Source organism: Vitis riparia, chromosome 18, assembly GCF_004353265.1.
Source record: "Vitis riparia cultivar Riparia Gloire de Montpellier isolate 1030 chromosome 18, EGFV_Vit.rip_1.0, whole genome shotgun sequence".
Lineage (NCBI taxonomy): Eukaryota > Viridiplantae > Streptophyta > Magnoliopsida > Vitales > Vitaceae > Vitis > Vitis riparia.
Window position 1 is genome coordinate 23,869,884 of NC_048448.1, and position 22,915 is coordinate 23,892,798.

The 22,915-nt window shown below is 34.0% G+C and overlaps 1 protein-coding gene across 1 annotated transcript; it reads left to right on the forward strand.

Moving 5' to 3' along the window:
- Nucleotides 1-5,232: 5,232 nt before the first annotated feature.
- LOC117907640 (protein S-acyltransferase 8-like) lies at nt 5,233-22,761 on the forward strand. Its single transcript, XM_034821256.1, has 5 exons — nt 5,233-5,610; nt 13,377-13,562; nt 20,037-20,336; nt 20,478-20,711; nt 21,804-22,761. The coding sequence occupies exons 1-5, from the start codon at nt 5,572-5,574 to the stop codon at nt 22,332-22,334; spliced, it is 1,290 nt and encodes a 429-aa protein (XP_034677147.1). The 5' UTR covers nt 5,233-5,571; the 3' UTR covers nt 22,335-22,761.
- Nucleotides 22,762-22,915: the final 154 nt, after the last annotated feature.

Sequence of the window (22,915 nt, forward strand, 5' to 3'; positions counted from 1 at the left end):
TGATGGAGGAGGGAGGATATTATTATCAAGGAAAGTTGTGTTTTTTAAAACTAGGTTCGAAATTGGGAATTTCTTGAGATGGGGTTAAGGCAAAATGATCAGAAGTGAGAGAGATTCTCTACTTTTGGTTCTCGGGTCGGGTTTCTCTGTGTTTCAGTTTTGAGAATTAGTTCAAGTTTCAAATTGTTCTGTTGACATGGGGAGGATTTGCTGATGACATGGAGAAATTTTGGGGCGAAGAGGAAAAACAAACAAGACATAGTGCACGCTTTGGATATTATTTTACCTATTGATAGTGGATCTCATATTTTGTATATTTAGGTTTTCAAATCCATATATTTTCCACATCAGTAGCCCAAAGCCTAACTTTCCCAATAAAATTTGAAAGCTAAATATAAATTCTCATAATATGAATACTTAAATAGTACACACTCTAAGATAATTATTTAATTTATTTCTAAATTAAAAATTATTTAAATAAGTCTTAAAATTTTTTAAAAAATAAAACTAAAAATTAAAGAGAAAAAATTATTTAATAAAATGTCAAATATAAAACTAAAAAAATTAATATTATTAAAAAAGTTATAATAAAATTAAAATTTACATATGATAAAAAAAAATGAAAAATAAATAAGATGTTGAATGCATGATAAAAGTTAAATTAAAATTTAAAAATTCAAAATTAAATTCATCTTTTTTAGAGTTTTATTTTATTTTTTTATCATTTGAAAACTTAATTATATGTATGAGATTTTTTAGGGGGGAAAATTGAGGGGGGCATGTTAAGGAATATTATTATAATATGTGTTCCTAGGTTTGTGTAAATCAAATTCCAATGAAGGTGGGTGATGACTTTTGAGCCTTAGAAATAGGCATAATTAAATAACAAACATGTGTTTGTACTACTATTTACTTTCTTTGGATATTTGCTTCACTTAGGTAGCAAATGATGTTCTTAAAGAATTATAGCCCAACAAACTATATTTGATGCAATATGAAAATTTAGGATGTGTTTGTTGATATTTAAAAAAAAAAAATTCTCAAAAAATAGTTTTTGAAAATAATTTAGGCTTTGTGGGAAGTGCTTTAAAAAATAATCCTAAAATACAAGTTTTAAAAAATGTTTTACGATGTTTTGTAGAATAAGAGTCTATTTGATAAATAAAAACGTTTTAAACATGTTTTGATTCTTTTTAAATATGTTGTAAAAATTATTTTTATCTATAGTGTTTTATTTTTAATCATTCTTCATTTTATAATTATTTTTAAAACAATCATCAATTTTTTTTTTTAGTTTTTAAGAATATAAACTTGTTTATATTTTTTTTAGTGTCAACCGTGTTTTTATGTGTTCTTGTTATAAAGAACAGAAAATTAATTCAAAAAATTATTACTAAACAAAGTGTTATTTATTTGAATAATGTTATCTGAAAACACTATATTTTCCATTTTTAAGAATTGAAAATCGTTTTTTTTTCTCAAACATATTTTCCTATTTTTCGTTATAGAAAATAAAAAATAATATTTTTTTTTAAGAATAGAAAACAATTTTAAAAGTAATTCCTAATTAGGCTCTTAAGTTCTAAAACAAAGACCATAACAAAATCATGCTAAAACATATCTGTAGACTCCCATTTGGGGCTCATCTTTTTTGCAGCTCATTTTTTTTTTTTGCCGGGTGGAGCAATCTTGGAGGGGTGGATGGTTGTTGACGAATCAGATAGTGGAATTGAGAGGCAATGAAAGGTTGACATGTGGCAAGAGGATTCCAAAGAAAAGATGCAGGTTGTTGCAATGGACCCCAGAGGGGGGAGGGGGGATTCTGGCAGCTAGAGAAAGAGGTGCGTTTGGATATGTTTCGGTTGGGGGGAAGATATTTTTTATGGAGGAAGCCAGAGGGAAAGGAAGGAAAACGAGAGGAGATATTTTCTGGATTTTTTTTTCTGTTGTTTGAAAAGGAAAACGAGAGGTACGGGGTTTACAGAAAAATATGGGGGTAGCTTGAGGAAAAAGAGAGCTAGGAGGAAGAAGAAGGTATCAGTGGGGGTAGTTCACGGATTTTCTAGAGAATTTTTGGAGCCAAAACAGTGAGAAACCCATCACAAATTTGCTGGGGAGAAGCATTTTTCAGGTACATTTATTGCGTATTTCCCATCCACTTCAACTGGTATGTTTTTCTTATCCTTTTTCTGCTGATTCTAGGATGATGTTTGTTGGTTGGGAGTAGCATGTTCACATCTCTCCTCTTAATGGTTTTTGCTGCAAATCCGTTTGTCTTTGTCTCATTTTCCCCATGAGATATCTGTAACCTTATTCTGTTTTTTTTTATATAGTCATTTGATACCACCCACTCTCGTCTAAGCCTGTTGATTCAAATATGAAGCATGGCTTGTACGGGTTCTTTATTTTGTTCCTACCCTTTACTCTTTATTTGTTGTTTTCTATATTCTTGGTGTTCATCCATGGTGTTAATGGGTTGTGTTTATTTAATTATAAAATCAATGAGATTGGAGATCGAGTGGCAGCCATGGAGGATTGATCTGGTGACATGTTTGTTGTTGAATTAAAAATTCAAAGTGGCCGGTCATAGAAGTTAAATGGAATGTAGTTTTTGATGTTAATATGGAATTTTGAAATCAATGCAATCGGTCATGAGTATGTGAAATATTAGTTCTTATTTATGTGAATAAAAAATTCAATGTAAAATGGGATTGGTAATGTTAGTGGTTGTTTGTCTTAATAAAAAGTCAATGTGAATATGTTATGAGAGAGAACAACACTTGCCATCATCAACCTCACAGTACAATGCCGTGTGCACCCCCGGGGACCCACTTGTGTAGGGTTTGCATTGGCCTCATTAGGCTACGTGTCATCTTCATTTTCTTCCTCTTTGATTTTAAAAATATTTTTTTTTTCCGAATCCCATTTTTCAAACAATTCTTTAGATTTTAGTTTTTTTTTTTTTTTTTTTTTTATAAATAATTTCAAATCTCCCATTTTTCATCTTTAACATTTTTCTTAGGTTTCGAAAATCCATTTTTCAATAAAATTTGCAGCCATTCTCTTCCTGGCAAGCCTCATTTTCACATCTTCCATGTTTTTTTTTTAAAAAAAATGTTTTAAAATAAGCAAGAATCCAATTTCGTAATTCCAAGTGATGGAGTTATTGGAATTGATTCATGCAAAATAAAATGGGTTTTGGTGGGGGCCCCACATCAGAGGAATAAAAATAAACCTGAGTGAAGTGCAAGATTTGTCATTGGTGACTTATGACACTATTTAGTGACACATGCGTGCTATATTTTATGTTTATTAATTGTGCACTAACCTCACTTCTTGATAGCGCATTGAGGATCGTTGCCCATGTATGTATCTACTCACATCCTGGTCATTCTCTGTGCATGTTTTGACTCTCATACATGCATGATCGTTCTGGGTATTCATTGATTTACTCATCAATTGCCATGATTGTTTCATTTTATTAGTAGAGACCTGACTTTAGGGACTTAGAGGGGTGCTACGGTCTTTACCGTACCTTCCCGATAAGTAATCTGACTTCCGAACCCGATCCGGTTTTTCGCATACCACCTTTTTCAGAATAAAGAGTCACACTTAGGGTTTTCTTTTTTATTTTGTTTACCCTTTAAAACTAAAACAAAAATAAGTGACGACTCCAAGTCATTTTCTAATAAATAAAATCATTTTAAAATAAAAATCGAGCTCGTCATCGAGTGGAAGCGCATGAGCCGAAATGCGGGATCCACAATATCATAATAACCGACACACAACAAATGAAATAAGAGAATATCTCCAGCAGCTAGGCCCCTTAAACCCCAAAAAAGGATTCTTAAATTCTCATGGTGAGCCTTGTGCAACAAACCATACCTGATCTTTATGATGAGTAAGGGTTTAGAAAAAGGTGGTCAAATGATTAATTTGACTACGAAGCACCATTAAGGGCTTATCATGTGGTGATCATTTTCAACAATGGAGGAGGGTGTGGGCCCTCCATAACCCAACAAGTTACCAATTTTGCTTCAACAATGCCGGTCATATCTTTATCCACACGTGGATTAAGGCTTATTATAAAACATGTAATAAAGTTTATGTTAAGTTCATATTATTTGAATCTAATCCAAATTGAGTTTGAGTTTTAAAAATTTAATATAAATCAACTCGTACATTGAAAATATTTACTCAACCCTTTCTAAACATTGGAGTCACTTCATATTGGGTTAGATAAATATGCTCAACTTAAACAATATAAAATGAAATATTAAAAAAAAAATTCCCATAAAATAAAGTTTAGAAATAACACATCCCTTTCTTATTTGGATCCACATTTTCTGTGTCTTCTTTTTCTTTTTCTAACTTTTATTTAAAATTTGATAAATTACATTATTAATCACATTTTTCTTAACAAATGAATTTGAGATTGCTTTTAGTTTTTTTTTTCTTATTGTTTCTAATAATCCATTTTCTTTTGGGGATGACCTAATATTTTTTTTTATTAATAAGTTAGTTTGAATGATCTATTATTTTTCTTAGCCATTATTACTTATAGGTGCATACCTATTTTTGTTGAAATAGTGGTATACCTATTTCAAAAATAAAAAATAAAAAAATAAAAAATTTGAATAAGGTCAAATTGTTTTTGTGAATAGAATTTGAGAAAAGTCAAATTGGGTCTTTGAAAAATATTATTCGTAAAAATAGAAATTAGTCTTTGCATTGAAAAATACAATTTATTTTTCATTTTTAATTTCCTTAAAATAATAAATGGAATTAATAGAAAATCATTGAAATTTACTTAATTTTAATTTTTCTTTTTAATAATAATAAAAAAAGATACATAATTTATTTTCAAATATTTTATAAAAATATTATTACTAAAATTAGAATTTTATGGCATGTTTGAAAGGGGTTGTCTTAAAGGTGTTTTTAATTTGATGGATATAATATTTGAGTATAGATAAAAATAGAAACATAGTGTTTTGAACGTTATTTTTGGTAATTTCAAATATTTATTCTTACAAGGGAAGTGATATCACCCTCTCGAGGATCAATTTCTAGAAAGGCAATTAATGATGGGAATTAATCACGCAATTTTTTTTTTTTTTTTAATTTTTTAAATTTTATTTTAAATTTTGAAAAAGGGGCCCGTTGGTAAAAGTTAAGGAATAGAGGGCAAGGACGGCAAATTTGGAAGACGAATACAAACCAAAAATGAGATTCGAGATGTGACGTGAGAAAAGGGTAAGGAAGTTCAGTTTTGCCTTCACTATGTGTCCGTGTGAATAGTGGAGTAATCCTTCCCAAAAACGTTCGTTTCATTTCCCACTGACACTCTTCCAAATTCCCAAAACATCAAACATCCCATTTCAGATCACCCCACCAGCCCAATACCATTTTCTTCACCAAATCCTCCCACCACACCACCAATTTCCCCGACTACCACCCACAATCGAGGGTGATTTCACTGAGATTTGGGGTTTTGAGGTTGAAATGAACGGCCACAAGTTCCAAATCTTCGATTCTGTTCCTGCCTAGTGAGAGCGCGTGGTTTCTCCCATGGCAAAGCGAGTCTATCAAGTGTGGCAAGGAAGCAATGTGAGTCTTTTTTTGTTTTCCCTCCTTCTGCTCGTGGCTGACAAATTTGAATATGTTGTTTGTTTTTGCCATCTGGGTTTGGTTTAGATTTGTTGGGTTTGTGTGAGAATTTAGTGGGTTTGTGTGAAAATTAGTGGGGTTTTCTTGTTTCAGTGTTTTTGTTTGTTTGGAGTCTGAATTAGGTACACTTTTGACCCAATGGTATTTATACTCTGTTTGGCTGCTGAGAGAACGAGCAAGGCATAAGAGAGCAAACTTTTCTGTCTTATTTCTGGGACATGTTTCTGCTGCTACTAGGAGCCCGTGGTATTCAAGTATGGGAAGGTTTTCCGGAAATTAATCGAGTGATGTGGCCATTTTTCCAAAGGAGAAATGTTGGTCGGGTACTGGTAATATGGTTTTTCAGCATAGGTGGTTAGCTTATATAGACTTGTCTTTTCCTTTTTGGTTGGTTGTTTCCAAAGAAACCAGAAAATTGAACTCTGAGTGACCAAAATGGTTGAATTGGGTGGAAGGTTACTGAACAAACAAATAAGTGAAGATGGTAGCATATTTCGTATTGGAAGAGAGAAATTTTCATTAAATCTGTGTTTTCTTGGCCTAGGGTTATCATGGGGGTTGATGATGTTTCTTTTCTAGACTCTTTTAGTTTCAATAGGGCTTAGGGTGGTGTGGTGCTTTCTCTTGTGTAATGCATGTTTTCCTAGTTTGTTGGCTGTTGCACTTTGGTGCTCTTATATATGCGGCCTTGTTAATAAATTTTCCTTTATTATAAAAGAAAGCTAAATATATTTTTCCTGAAAAAGGAAACGGATAATTGAAATTTGGCATGTCTTTTGTGCCCCAATTTAATAAAGTTAGCAATTTCAGCAATATCTATCGAGAAGCTGGGTTGGATGGCTTGATGATGATCTTTATATTAGAAACATTCTACAATATCATCTTTCTGCTTTGCACATAGAAAAGTAACAGAGACCTTGGGTGACAAAATAATGCTTCACAGATGTAGTGGTGGAGAGAGTTTACTACAAGTTCTTCCCATCTAGAGATTGCATTTTGTTAAAGCATGCTTATTAGTGTGTTATTCATGTTTGTCCATTTTAAAGCTTTTTTTAGTTCTTTTTTTTAAGGGCATTTGATCTCCATGGCACTTCACTTAGCTTGGGATTGGAATGAGGGGATGAGCGTAGTTGGCTGCAGACTACACATTATTGGCTCATTTTCGTTATTTTTTGTCTCGTTTACTTAGGCAGTTCCTAACAGGATGATGCTGATGGTTTGAATGTGGAAAAGTATATACCTCTTAACCAGAAAGTGTCAAACTAGTTTAGACCTCAAATAAGCATATGCGTATTTTTGCAAGTGTTCTGGTGCTGTTATGCTGATTATTTTTAATATTCTTTTTAGGCTTCTTCCCCTTCCTTTTTCCCCCAAATTTATAAAGTAAGTTCCGTGTGTTCTACACTGTTTCATCATAATTGAAACTGAGTTGTTAGCAAATGTTTTAAATTGCACGCTGTTGAATTAATAAAGTGTTCTCTAATGATTTAAAATTAACTCTTATGGCTTTGGGAATTACATGAAGTATTAGAATAGTAGGAACTTGCATTATTTTTTGCTAGGCTGCTTGTGTGTTGGGAGCTATGGTTGCATTACAATCTCTCTAGCATTGGAAATTTTGTATGCTCATTGGATATGCATGGTACCAAATTCTGATAGGATATAGGATAGAGGACAAAGCTGCTTCTTCACAGTTCTTGATCAAGTTTGACATTCCACTTGATTAAGGTTGAGGAATGGTCTGAAGGAATACGTGTGTTAGTCTCATTCTTGGACCAAGTCTGTTGTATGAAGAAAAAAATGTTTAATTTGCTTTGTCATCTGATATAGAGTAGATGTTTTACATGTTATCAATCAAAGAATGAGTCACAGTTGTGTTGTTAAAAATGAAAGTTTAAGGTAAGGCCTTTTATTAACATAAAGCAATCAGTAAACCTTTTGATTTTATTATTTATAACTGGAAATGGTAAAAAAGAGAGGATAATAACAAATAAAACCGACTCTTTTTTTATGTTTTTTCAATTCTCACCACTTTTCTACTATTTTCCTCTCTAGAACTTGATAAAAGCAAGTAAACCTTTTTCCTTTTAATAGGCAGCCTTTTGTTGTTTTCTCTATTGAAATCTGGAACCTCCTGAGCTCCTACATCCTCACCCTAAACCTCTTGCCACTTGAGTTAGGCATTGAGTAAACCTTTTTGGATTTAATTCTTTGAAATAAAGCTTATTATAGGAAGCTTGTGAAGTGCATGAGCCTCACAAACTGAGGCCTTAGAATGCATAAATCTAAGATTGTGGTGATAAGGGTTTGGAGCTCCATGAACAGTAAAAGAGGTGCAAAGGACTGAACATTAGTTGTGCAGTTTGATGCCTACCGGGCCTGGCCTAGTGGTGAGGGCAAGTGCCAGGATGTGTAGTAGAGGCGCACGGTTTTGGATTCAGTTCCTGCTGTCGGGAATCCATAGATTACTGGAATCTAGTTGTGGTAGGTGCAGTTAGGCTCCCTGTGTTTGGGAACCCTGTGAGGGTCTGAAGGGCCCTTGCCATGATGGGGTGTTGTGGTTATCTATATATATATATATATATATATATATATATATATATAAGTTGTGTAGTTTGATACTTGGAAGAATTGCAATGATGGCCACAGTAATGTTTATGAGGTGGTGGCACTGTGATGGTAGAGTTGGGTGATGATTGTGGTTTTTGGGTTGCATTGGAGGTGATAGTAGGAGTGTTGGGATCAAATTGGTTATGATGGTGGTTGTAGTGGTGGCAGCAGTTGTACTTGTAGCGACTATGGCAGTGGTTGTACATATAAGGAATGTGGTAGCAGTGCAAGGCCCTGGAACAAATTGAATCTTTAATAAGTTACTTAGTCCTTTTCTGGAGTGGGGTTCTAGAGTCCTGAATTCCTGTCAACTTCATACCAAAAAGGGAACTTGATTATATTTATGGTTATGTCATCAAGAATCTCAGGTACTAATGTTTAATTTAGGGTTCATTATGTTCTCCTTAACCTTTGATGTTTTCCTGGCTGCAACATTCCTGTCCATTAATTAATGGAGTGTTGGGCTTTTGTTCTACCATTAAGGACCTAAATTCATGTTTGCGTTAATTCCTTTTTTTTTTTGATGGATAAAGAAAATGTATTATAGATGAAAGAGGGTATACACGATGTATGCAAAGCAACAAAAAAAGTGGTGCGAAGACACAAAAACCAGCAAACACACCCTACAAAGAGTCTAATCAATCCACAAAATCTACCATCAACAAAGAACCATCTTTAATATACAATTTACCAAAAAAGGTTCAAGAAAGAATTTTTAATTGTTTGGTCTAAGTTTTCACAATCAAAGTTTTTAAAGGCGAAAGTGTAAGGCAAGACGTTTTTGTGTTTGTGAGGTGAGGCATAAGCCTCGAGGCGTTGAGGCGTAAGCTTTTTGAGCCTCACATTATATAATTAATTAATAATTTAAAATATATAAAATAAAATAAAATAAAATAAAATAGCATAAATAAAAACATGAAAACAATTCATTAAAATCATTAAAAAAAAAAACATACTAGTTCCCTACTTTAAAAAAAAACCATAACAAAGTCATAAAATAGAAAATAGATTCAACTATACTAATAGTTTCAAACTTTAACAAAAAGTCATAACTAAGTCATGAAATAGACGAAGAAGTTCATGATTTTTTGTAAATGTTCTCATCAAGCTAAGAACCCAACTATGCCCATATATGAACTTCACAACTTGCCTAGCTCGAGAAAGTGTAGTAGCATGAACATTTAGCTTTCCAATATCCTCCAACATCAAATCAATACAATGAGCAGCACAAGGAGTCCACCACAATCTTCTCCTTCTTTCCATAAGCCTCATTCCAGCATTCACATAATTAGAGGCATTATCAGTGATGACTTGCACGACATTCTCCTCTCCAATTTCTTCAACCACCTCATCAAGATATTTAAACATAAATTCCCCATTTTTTTATTGTATCAGAAGCATTAATTGATTTCATAAACCAAGTGCCAACAGGACTATTCACCAAAAAATTGATAAGACACCTACTCTTTCCATCTGTCCAACCATTAGACATAATTGAACATCCATATTGGACAGATGGAAAGAGTAGGTGTCTCATTAATTTTTTGGTGAATAGTCCTGTTGTCACTTGGTTTATGAAATCAATTGATGCTTCTGATACAATAAAAAAATGGGGAATTGATGTTTAAATATCTTGATGAGGTGGTTGAAGAAATTGGAGAGGAGAATGTCGTGCAAGTCATCACTGATAATGCCTCTAATTATGTGAATGCTGGAATGAGGCTTATGGAAAGAAGGAGAAGATTGTGGTGGACTCCTTGTGCTGCTCATTGTATTGATTTGATGTTGGAGGATATTGGAAAGCTAAATGTTCATGCTACTACACTTTCTCGAGCTAGGCAAGTAGTGAAGTTCATATATGGGCATAGTTGGGTTCTTAGCTTGATGAGAACATTTACAAAAAATCATGAACTTCTTCGTCTATTTCATGACTTAGTTATGACTTTTTGTTAAAGTTTGAAACTATTAGTATAGTTGAATCTATTTTCTATTTTATGACTTTGTTATGGTTTTTTGTGAAAGTAGGGAACTAGTATGTTTTTTTTTTAATGATTTTAATGAATTGTTTTCATGTTTTTATTTATGCTATTTTATTTTATTTTATTTTATATATTTTAATAATTAATTATATAATGTGAGGCTCAAAAAGCTTACGCCTCAACGCCTCGAGGCTTACACTTCGCCTCACGATCACAAAAACGTCTCGCCTTACGCTTTCGTCTATAAAAACTTTGACATCTATTAGGGATCCTCTAATCCCTCGTTTTGAGCTGATCCAAAATCAAAATCCTCAGCCGAATTAGCTTCCCAAGCAAAGAAGCTAACTCTCATTGGATCCAATAATTCCAAACTATACCATGAGGGAAAGGCTCTTCTCTCCCACTAGCCAATGAGGAGTAGAAAGACTTAATCGAGAAGTTACCATTCTTTGACCCCAACCATACTATAGAATCCTCAAAGGCCAATCTAATGAAGTGATCATATAATCTCCTAAAAAAAGGCATCAACCTCCTCTAGCTCCTAGTCATGCAGCTATTTAACGAACCTAGGGCCTCAGCTACCACCCAAGCATATTTCAAGGAGATTATAGAATAAATAGCTAGAAATGATTCCCTCAAAGGTGTGTCCCCACACCACTTGTCTATTTAGAACTTCACCATGTTATCAAATCCAACCCTAAAGCCTATTTTGTCTTAGAGCGCCTCCCATCCATCTCTAATTGTCTTCCATACACCCACACCATACCCCTCTCTCACTTCATTAATGTGCCACCCCCCTTCTTCTTGTCTGTGCTTTCTTGTAATTACCTGTTTCCAAAGGGGATTCATTTCACTCACAAATCATCAAGACTATTTTCCCAACAATGCCGTATTAAGGATGGATAAGTTTCTTATGCCCAAACCCTCTTTTTGTTTTTCCATGCAACAAACAGACCCTCACCAAATGTGGCTTGTGAGTCAAAGCCTCCCTTTTCTATAAAAAATCTTTTTGAATCTTTTCCAATCTCATAGCTACCCTCTTTGGGATGGCAAAGAGGGACATGAAATAAACCGGTAAGCTGGACAAAGTGCTTTTTATCAAAGTTTGTCTTCCCCCCTTTGAAAGATACCGTCTCTTCCACAAAGTAAGCCTTTTCTGAAAATGTTCTTCCACCCCTTCCCAAACCCTATGGGACTTGTGAGGGGCTCCCAAAGGTAAGCTTAAATAGGTGGTAGGAAGAGTACCCTCCTTGCAACCTAAAGTCCTAGCAAGCTTCTCCATGTTAAAGACATTCCCAACAGGGATCAACTCACTTTTCTCTAAGTTGATCTTTAGCCCTGATATCGATTCAAACCACATAAGGATTCAGCTCAAGTACTCTAGATTCTCCTTGCTAGCATCACAAAGAATGAGTGTGTCGTTTGCAAATAACAAATGGGATATCGCCACCCCCAAACCACTTCTACCCCTTACTAAGAAGCCATTAATAAAACCTCCTTCTTTAGCCCTAAGAAGAATGCGGGAGATAGAGTCTCTGTTGCTTGAATGAAGGGGTAAGGGGACAAAGGGTCTCCTTGTCTCAACCTCCTAGAGCTTTGGAAAAAACCTGAAGGGATCCATTTACCAAGATTGAGAAGAATGTGTTGTAGAGATACACTATTTAATCCAACTAATCCACTTGGGTCTAAAACCCATTTTTTCCAACAAAACAAGGACAAAACTCCACTCAACATGATTATAAGCTTTTTCAATGTCAAGTTTGTAGATGATTCTTCTGAAGTTGGCTTTAATTCTAGAATCAATGACTTCATTTGCTATCAAAACAACATTCAATATTTGTCTACCCACCACAAAAGCATGTTGGAAATCCAAGACTAAGTTACCCACCACTCTTTTAAGTCTATTTGTAAGGATCTTAGCTAGAAGCATGAACAACCCTCCTACCAAGCTAATCGATCTAAAGTCTTTTAAATCTTTTGCCCCTCCTTTCTTTGGAACAAGAACCAAAAAAAGTGGCATTTAAACTCTTTTGGAAAGACCCTATGTTCATGGAATTCCTTGAAGAACCCCATAACCTCTCTTTTCACAAATACCCAGCAGCACTGCTAGAAAGCCATGGTAAAGCAATCCGAACCTGGGGCTTTATCCCCACTTAAGCTGGACAAGGCAGCTAGGACCTCCTCCTCGAAGAAGGGGATCTCCAATGCTTCGAAGTCCACACTAGGCAAGGAGAAGACTTTATGCAGGTTATGCATGCGGCACTTGTTGTATTATAAAATGGAGGAGAAAAAGAGGTTTTCTTTGGATGGTAGTGAGATTCATCTTATAGTTCTCTTGAAGGATATCTCATTGTTCGCTGTAGTGATTTATAAAATGTTATTTTTTTTCTCTTAAAAGAAGAAAAAGAAGGATATTGCATCATTATCTGTAGTAATTCTTCATTCCATCTACTGAAATGTTATTTTTGTCTAGAAGAAGAAGAAGAAATCTAGTAGAGTGGAGAGAGATTCTTTGGCAGTGAGATTAGTTAGTAAAGGGTTGACGAGGAGGGGAAACTGATATTTAAAGCTAGATTTCAATAATTTAGTCAGGTCTCTATGCCTACTAATTTTAAGTGAATTGATGTTTCTCATGCAAGCAAAAACACACAGTGCAACATATAAAATTACCAAATTGAAACTTGTAATTTGGCTGGTTGTTTGTTTGTTTGTTTTTTAAAATAATTTTTTAGTTTTTTATTATAATATCATTGTCCTAGATGCTATTATACTTGGCCAACTATTATATGTTCAATATTGGCTCATATCAGAAAAATGAAAAATGCTTTCTTAAACTCTACATTTGCTTATAACCCCTGAAATAATATTTTTATAGATGTGCGCACGCACAAATGTCTATCCACTCAAGTACACACAGATCCATAATTGTCATAAAATATATGCTATGAGAGATCTAAGGACCTATCTTCCATTTATAATATGTATATTGTTTCTGCCCAGGTACAGGGGGTTTTGTGTATTTATTTTATTGCTTATTTGTCAAACCATGATTGGTCTGAATCGATCTTGCTTTGTGGTCGATTCTGCAATTTAACTTCCTATTTTATCCTTTTGCAGAAGTTCTTTCTTCGTGGGTGGTTCATCTTTGGGCCGGATGCTAAGTCATTGCTTGTCACTTTATTGCTGATCATTGTTCCAGTTACTATTTTTTGTGCACTTGTTGCAAGGCATCTTCGCCATGCATTTTCACCATATAATGCGGGATATGCAGTTCTGGTGGCTGCAATTGCCTTTACCATCTATGTTAGTTTTCTTGATCCTTATTTTCTTTTTGTCTTTTTGATCAGAAACAGAAATTTATTGATGAAAATAAAAGTACAAAAGAAGGATGAGAAGTCCTTCCTTGAAAATACAAAACCTGATCAAAGGAATGCTTACACCCCACTATACAAAAACTATACACATAGGCTAATTTTTGATCCTTATTTTCTTTTGCAATTGGCATTTATATAATTTTATATTTTATATGAACTCTTTATGATGCTATGAGCTCTTTGATAACCATATAAAGTGCTGAAAACTAAAACAATATGTCGTTCCACTAACCAATGTGTTTGACAGGGGAAATTGTTTACCATTTAAAAGATTCATTGCACTTAAAATGGTCTATGATTTATAGTCCTACATATGCCACTAAACACTATTAGTGGAACTTTAATTTTTATACCTTTAAGATATCATCATAGCACTTTTTTTTCCCTTTCAAAGCCAATCCTTTCAGCTCCTTTACTTATCCTTTAAATGAAAAACAAAAAATAACTTTTGATTTAGGAGTTTGATTACTTTTCCTCTTCCTTTCTGTGGTAATGAGAAATTTTTTGATTATGGGTTTATGAAAATGATTATATTTTGATTGGATTTGAATTTCTACAACTACTAAGGAGAATGTGTTGGCTGTATGTGGTGATTTGAGATTAAGGTTTGATTGTAATTAGTTTTGTGAATGAATGCAGATTATTTCTGGATAATTACATTCTCTTCTTATACCCCATTACTCCCTCCGTGCCAGGATTCTTTTGATAAAACCTCAATGAATACTTCTTAATAACAATTGTGTTTGTGTGAATGAGGGATTGATTAGTTTCCACTAGTCACTCCAAAATATTCCCACATGGTTTCAAAAGGAATATGAAAACTATTTGCTGTGAAATTCATTACAATCTGATGCCCTTTTTTTTTTTTTTTTTTGGTTTTGTTTTAATTTTATTTTTCTTATTTTATAAGATAAACTATCTGTCATCTAAGACCTTGTTTGGAAATAGGGGTTTGTTTGATCACTGTTTTCGAGAACAATTTTCTATTCTCCATAACAAAAAAACAAGAAAACATAAACTGACAACTAAAAATTGTTTTATGTTTTCTATTCTTAAGAACAGAAAGGAGAGTGTTTTTAGAGAACATCTTTTAGTTGTTTTCACTTGTTTTTTGAGGGTTGTTTTAGAAAATAATTATATAAACATGTAGAATGATTAAAAATAAAGTACTAGATATAAAAATTATTTTTAAAACATATTTCAAAATATAAAAAACAAGTTAGAAATATATTTGGTTTCCGAACAGAATTTTGTTCCACAAAACATCAGAGAACAATTTTCAAAAACTATTATCAAAAATTGTTTTTTAGAACTGTTTTCGAAAATAGTTATGAAACATGGCCTAGTTTTCTATTCTTAAAAATAAAAAATGAGGTGTTTTCAATGAACATCTTTTAGTTATATTTATTTGTTTTTACTTGTTTTCTAAGAGTCGTTTTAAAAAATAATTACACAGATATGGATAATGATTAAAAATAAAGCACTATATATAAAAGTTATTTTTAAAATATTTAAAAATATAGTGAACAAGTTAAGAACATTTTAGATTCGTAAACAGACTTTTGTTCTACAAAATATCAAAGAATAGTTTTCAAAAACTGTTTTAAAAAACTGTTCTTTAGAACTATTTTCAAAAACACTTACCAAACAGAGTTTTTCTTTTCTTATTATTTGACTATTTTCTTCCTTGGAGTTTCTAAAGAGGTTTCACTACTACTCAAGAATATCATCTCTGCATGTGGTTAAGAACCTATTATATCCTTATTGAAGATTTTTAAAAGGCCCATAGGAAAAGGATTTTATGACATATAAATGCTTTGAGATTTGATAAGAACATCTTTGAGGTGGAAAAGAGAAAGCATGGTTTGTTCAATGAAGATTTTGAGTTGGAAAAGGAGATCTTTGAGGTTAGGTTTGAAGGCTACCATGAGAGGAGTTGGATTTCTATTACTAAAAGGATTCAAGGTGTTGCTTTCTCGATGGCTTTTGAAAGAGAAGAGATTGGCTGGCTGTTGAAGCATTTGAAGAAGGCATTGCAGCCAGAGAGGCATTTGGGCTTCAACAAAAAGTTTAGAGAAGAAACAAGAACACATTTCCTGGAGATTTGTTTTAATAGTAGAGGTAGGTTCATCAAGTTGTTGAAATTTGCTACAAATTGAAGAAGCTCAACAATGATAATTCCTGAGGATGATAAAGGTAGAGGATGAGAATCCACAGGAAGGAGATATCTTTAGTAATGGAAATCCTGTTTTAGTGTTCCTTTGTTAGACATAGAGGTGTCAAATGGGTTAGGCCTCCTAGTTTGGGTTTGGACATGCTAAAAGAATGGCCTGCCCAATTATTGTAGTGGGTTGTGTTGGGCCTAAGGGCATGATCCGTTGTGCCATTATGTCGGCCCACCACCAACCCGTCGTGCTAGCCCATGGTACCCCATCGCCTGTTGGGTCAGCTCACTCTCATCCAAAGGCTTTTTTTTTTTTTTATTTTTATTTTTATTTTTTAACTTTTTTCATGCCAAATGTTATCAATGCCCCTCCCAACAATTTTATAATAACTAGTTTGAGGGGTAAATGAGTAAATCAATCACTATTTTTTTTTTTTAATTTTTCATGCTAAGTGCAATCTTACCTCTTTTTTTTTTTTTTTTTTTTTTTTCATGTAATTTGTTGAAATCTTCAATAAAAAAGATTGTGTTTTCTATATCTCATCTTCTTTTGTATTCCAACATTTTTAATTTATTATTGTTATGATCAACAATAAATTCAAATATGTTTTTTTTTCTATTTTTAAGGAAAAAAATTTAAACAAATTTTATAATTACAAACTAGGAGAGATAAATTTTGGTTGTTGATTTGATTGCCAATGAAATGGTGGATGAGAAAAGGAGATTAGGAGAGGAAGGGGGTAATATTCAAAATTAATTTTGAAAAAGCCTATGACAATGTGGATTGGGTTTTTTTGGACCTTATACTAGAGAGAAAGGAGTTAAAGATGGAAGTGTTGGATGAGGGGGTGCTTGTTCTTGGCAAGTCTTGTGGTCTTAATGAATGAAAACACTTGAGGATGTGTTAAGGCAACTAGAGGTTTAAGATAGTGAGATCCTCTTTCCCCATTCCTTTTCACCATTGCATCTGATGTCTTAAGTAGGATGCTTATACTAAGAGTAGAGGAGAGCGGTTTATTAAAGGGCTTCCTAGTGGGCAAAAGTAAGATTAGAGTATCTCATTTATAATTTGTAGATAACACCATATTTTTTTCTAGAGCTTCTTTGGAAGATTTGCAAAACCTCAATCTAAAATTAATGGTTTCTGGGCGCTTCTCAACGCTTTAAAATCAATTTAAACAAGAGCACTCGTTGTACTATCAACACAAGTTAGGACATGGTCTTGGCGTTGATGCTTGAATGTGCAATCTTTGATTGACCTTTCACTTACCTTGGTCTTCTATTAGGAGGGAACTCGAAAGCAAACACGTTTTAGGATCCGATGATTGATAGAATTTGAAAAGTTTGAATGGGTGGAAAAAAGCCTTTTTGTCATTAAGGGGTAGAATAACTTTAATTTAGTCTTGCCTGTCTCACATCCCGAGCTATTTTTTTTATCCGTTTTTAAGATTCCAACATCACGAGCATTAAAGGTTGAGAAATTTCAAAGAAATTTTCTTTGGTCAAGGGTCATAAATGATAAAAAGGATCATCATATTAATTGAGACTTAGTGTGTAAACTTAAGGAGTTTGGAGGTTTGGGGTTTGGGAATATTTCTTTGGGGAATTATGTTCTATTAGGGAAGTGACTTTGGAGGTTCTCTAAGGAAAGTTATGTCCTTTAGCGTCATGTTATTTTGAGCATTTATGAAACATTCTAATCAATGGAATGCCAATGTTTCAGTTAGATGGTCACATTGGTACCTTTGGAAGCCATTGCATAGGTTTTCCAGTTTTCTCTGCCCACATTCGTTTTGTTGTGACTGATGAGGTGGGAATTCTTTTTTTGGAAAGATCAGCCTTTGTGTTCACCATTTTTAAGTCTTTATAGAGTTGTTACAAATTAGAAATCTCTCCATATCAACTACCCTTAGTAATGCCTCTTCTTTTTCTGGGAATCTTAATTTGCATCGCAATCTCATTGACTTGGAGATTGAGGACCTTGAAATATTCATGCTTCTCTCACTCATGTGCATTTGTTTCTATCCGTTCTAGATGCGAGAGCCTAGGCATTATCCTCTTTAGGCTTATTCTTAGTAAAATCATTCTTCTTGACTTTACCTAATATATCATATTCAATTTCTTTTTATCCAGCCAAATTTTTATGAAAATCTAAAGTCCCATCTAAGGTCAAGGTTTTTCCTTGGTTAGTGGCATACAAAAAAGGTAAATACCAATGACATGTGACAATTGAGAAGACTTTTCAAATCCCTTAGTCTTGATTGGTGCATCTTGTATACAGGGAGTGGAGAGATGATTGGCCATCTCTTTCCACACTGTTTGATAACTTTGGCATTATGGCAGTCTATTCAAACATGCCAAGATGAATTGGTTTTAACCTAGGAGCATATGAGACATGATGATCATTTCATATTGGAGTTTGGAGATCTCCATTAGAGATAAGACCCTTTGAAAAATCGCTTGTTTCACTTTGCTTTGGATTGTGTGGTTAGGGAGAGATTTTAGAATCTTTGAGGATAAGTGGAGGACGTTAGAAATGTTGTCAAATCTACTTTACTTATAGACAATTTTATAGGCATTCCTCTTAATGTTATTCAATTCAATTGGCATTTGGTGTGTAGATCAAAAGGGTTGGATTAGCGATGAGAGAAGCTTAGCTCGGGTTTGAGGAGATGATATCTTTGTACATTCTTATATGGTCTATTCCATTTTGTATAGATCTCCTTGTATAGTGGAGGAGTTCAATTATGTTTGGATCGGTTTTATGTATTTATTTGGGGGATTCCTCATCCTTCTCATGAACTCTTTATCCATGGTTAATAGATCTCTTGTTTCTAATATATATGTAACCTTAAAGTTTCTAAGAAGAATAAATTATAATGGCAGTACAACTAAATTGTACTCTATAATAGATTGAACCCTATAAATATCTAATGCTGATCAAATATTGAAGATTGTTTTGATTATGGTTTTAGTTATCACTCTTTCCCAAATTTAAATTGAGGTTTTGTTGATTAATTAATTATTTAGTTTTTGTCCAACTTTTTTTTTTTTTTCTCCTTTCCTTCTTTCTCTTTAAATCAACAGCTCTCTATAGAAATTGAGCTGCTGACTAGGGTGTGCCCCCTTTGATAGGTGCTTTTTATTCAACATCTTATCATTTACCTATAAAGAAAATAAAAATAGCACTGCTGAAATGTGTGTTATATATTTAAAACTTTGTATGTAGATATCATTTGGAGGATGCCATCGGAAGTGTAATGGCAAATTGTAAATTAAGATCTTATATAAAAAGAAATTAAACTACAAAACTGTCATGTTTCATAATTTTTATTTAGCATCCAAATTCTACAATTGAATTGAATTTAGGACTGGAAATTTAGATGATACTGGTATACTTTTCACTTCTACAAATTCAGTTCTTAAAGCCTCTGTTCTAAAATTTTTAGTGATAAATTTCAATCTTATCAGACAGCTCTTTGTTCTTCTTAATATCCTATAAGGATACCTTAAAAAATTGTAAATTACATAATTCTCATTTTTCAAAATTTTTATTTACCACAAAAATTATACAATTCACTTGGAGGACCTACATGCCTTTTTTTTTTTTTTTTTTTTTTTTTTCTAATAGGTATTTTTCCCCCCCCCTTTTTTTTTATCCCCATTGGGATTAGAACCTGGAACCTTCCATAAACCCACCCCAATCATTTGCCACTTGAGCCAGGCCTCAAGGGTAGGACTAAAACATGCTTTTCACTTCTACAAATTCAACCCTTTAAGCATTTGTAATGAAATTTTTATGATCTCAATATTCAAACACCTCTTAGGACTTTTTAGTCTCCAATAAAGTTAAGGCACCATATTTGTGTATGTTACTTCTGTTTAGTGGACCTAGATCTACCAGTGACGAGGTTGTGAATTTGTTATGGTGAATAATTATGATGATGAGATGATTATATAACATATAACTAAATTTTGGGAGTGATGTGAACCTGTACAATTTACAATTTACAATTAATGTTCTGATTGTAAATTGAGATTGGATACTTCCAGAAGTTTCTAGTACTCATGTATAAGAGCTCCACCACCTTCTTTATGTCCTCTTTTGGTTTTTAGAAAATTTCATTTTATAGCTTTCTCATTTTGTAGGTTACCTTGGGAAAATCTCTTCTGTAATTTCCTATCTTTACGGGTCAGTTGTGGTGTGCCTTATTTTGATATCTTTATTGGTTTGGATAGGTTTTGCTGCTTCTTTTTCTTACTTCGGCCCGAGACCCAGGTATAATTCCACGTAATTCCCATCCACCTGAAGAAGAGATTCGATATGATTCTTCAGTTGAGGCTGGAGGAAGACATACACCAAGCCTACAATTCCCTCGAACAAAAGAAGTTATGGTCAATGGCATTGCTGTAAAGGTGAAGTATTGTGAGACGTGCATGATATATCGCCCTCCTCGATGCTCGCATTGCTCCATTTGCAACAATTGTGTAGAACGTTTTGATCACCACTGCCCTTGGGTAGGCCAGTGCATTGGACTGGTATGCTGTTCAGTTTACAATTTATGGTAGTTGTTTCTATTTGTTCTTGTTCCATTCCTCCTGTCTGGAGCTGTTTTGTGTTCCCTTCTATTCGGGAAATGTTATATACAAATTCATCTAACTTCTTGTTTTTATGTGCAGCGCAATTACCGTTTCTTCTTTATGTTTGTTTCTTCTTCAACTCTTCTTTGCATATATGTCTTCGCCATGTCAGCTTTCTATATTAAGGTTCTGATGGATAATCAAAATGACACAGTTTGGAAGGCCATGAAAGAATCTCCTGCATCTGTGATACTCATGGTATATTGTTTTGTTTCTCTGTGGTTTGTTGGTGGACTCACAGGCTTCCATTTGTACCTCATAAGCACAAACCAGGTCTGTTAACTTTCTTGTTTGTATATCTTTGGCTACAAGATGTATTGCAGTTGATTTTTAGCTATTCCAAATTTCATTGATCTTGTTTCTCCCAGGTCTGGGAGAAATACATGGTTAAACTTCGTTCATAGGTCCTATAATAACAAAACAGCTCTTTTCGATGGCCTATCATTGTTAGTCAGGATTTTAGTTCCATGACCTGCATAATCAATGAGCATAACAATTTGTTTATGAAAAAAAGAAGGTTATTGCATTCTTTGACCGGTTACCACTCACAGAGCACTGGTTGGGTGTTGCTGAAATTGCATGGACAAAATCAACCCCGAACTCACTAGAAAACATTAAACAAACCAATCAAGAACATAAGTGTGGCAAAATTTGTTATGCTTGCAGAATGTAAAATTATCATCAGCCCTGATAATGGGTACAAAATACTGTCCTGAAGATAACAAGGTTTACGTGGTTTTGTGTGCATACATCGAGTGGAGATGATAAATCTTCATGATTGCTGTGATAACTGTTACAGAGAGGGCGTTCCTCCTGGTATTGTGGTTAAATGTGTCTTGGAGAATGGCCATTGACTAGATGCAATGCAGCTACAGAAACAGACTGCCTTTTGGTGTCACTTCACCAAGAACTGAGTGCTTATTTTAGTGATTCTCCTGCTTAGAATTGACTGAATTGGTGTTACTGTCTCCTTTCTTGGATTTGTAGCTTGTGATGAAAGACTATTTGCCAATTTCTATGGTTGTTAAAAAAAAAAGTCATATTGCAGAGAACATAACTAATCTAGGTATTTATTACTTTTTAGAGTTTTGATTGACATGGCTTTGCCTCCAATGCCTGGCATTTGTGATAAGGAGTTTGGTTGGGGATCAGGGTGTTCCAAATAAAAAAAATGAAAAGAAAAAATTAATAGGTGGTCCCTGAACCATGTATGGTGTGGGAATATTTGCAATTTACGTACTTTCACAACCTTTGAGCATCTAATATTTATTGATGTTCTCTTCATTGCTAGTGAAATGTTTGGGTTTTGTTAATCCTTTGATTTTTCAACTCTTATCAGTTGAGTTAATGCTATATATTTTACAGACTACCTATGAGAATTTCCGGTACAGAGCTGACAACAGGATCAATGTGTATGACCGCGGGTGTGTGAATAATTTTCTTGAAGTATTCTGCTCAAAGATAAAACCCTCAAAGAACAAGTTCCGAGCTTATGTTCAAGAGGAGGTCCAGAGGCCTCCTTTAGCATCCACACATCAAGCAGCAGCAGCAGCAGCAGAAGAAGAAGAGGAAGATCTGAATGCAGATACACGTGAGAAAGTAGAAGATGATTTAGGGATAGGCGAAGACCTCTTGAAGATCTCCCAACGTCGTAATATTGAAGAAATTGATGGGGAATTATGTGACAGAGGGAGCAATGGGCCTCACCATAATTCTTCAGAGGTCGACTCTGTTTTGGATTCAGATTTTCGTTCTCTCACCATCCAAGCGGAGACTCGGCACCCAAGCTGGGGTAGGAGAAGCAGCAGCTGGGAAATTGCACCCGAGGTCCTTGCCACAAACTCCAGAGTTACTGAAAGCAGAAGCCATGTCACTGCAAGGGAAGCAAACCATTAGTTTAATATATTGGATCTTAGCTTGGGACTGCATGGGTGGTGGACTGTGAATATTTCAGTGTTCTTTTCCTCGTCTGAAATGGAAAATTCTGTTCATTAGAAAATAACATTTATGCAATGGGGAGTCAATTTCACTCCCCTTTTACGTCTAAATTTGTTTCACCCACTTTTTTTTTTTGGTGGAAATTACCAGCTTCAATTCCTTACTAGAAAGCAGTGAATAGGAATGCCTGTGTGTAATTGTTTGAGCAGATAAGGGGAGAGTCTGATTTTGTTTTTCATTTTTTTCTTTTGTCCTCTCCCGCTTGTGGGTTGTTGGATTGGATGTCTATTGCTGGATTTAGTCTTTGTGTAAAAACTGCCTGAAACTAGATGGACTTTCTCCATTTTCTCTTTCAAGTTGTGATGTCAAATTGAACTTTTCCTTACCTTCCCCTCCACCTAACAAATCTTAATTGCCCTTGATCTATTGTCATTTGTAGAAAGGCTAAGGAGGGGGACCTTCACAAGAAAAGGTTTCTATGGTCATCTGGTTTATTAACTTTGTTCTATATAGAAAATGAAGCTTTGGTAGGTATTGAG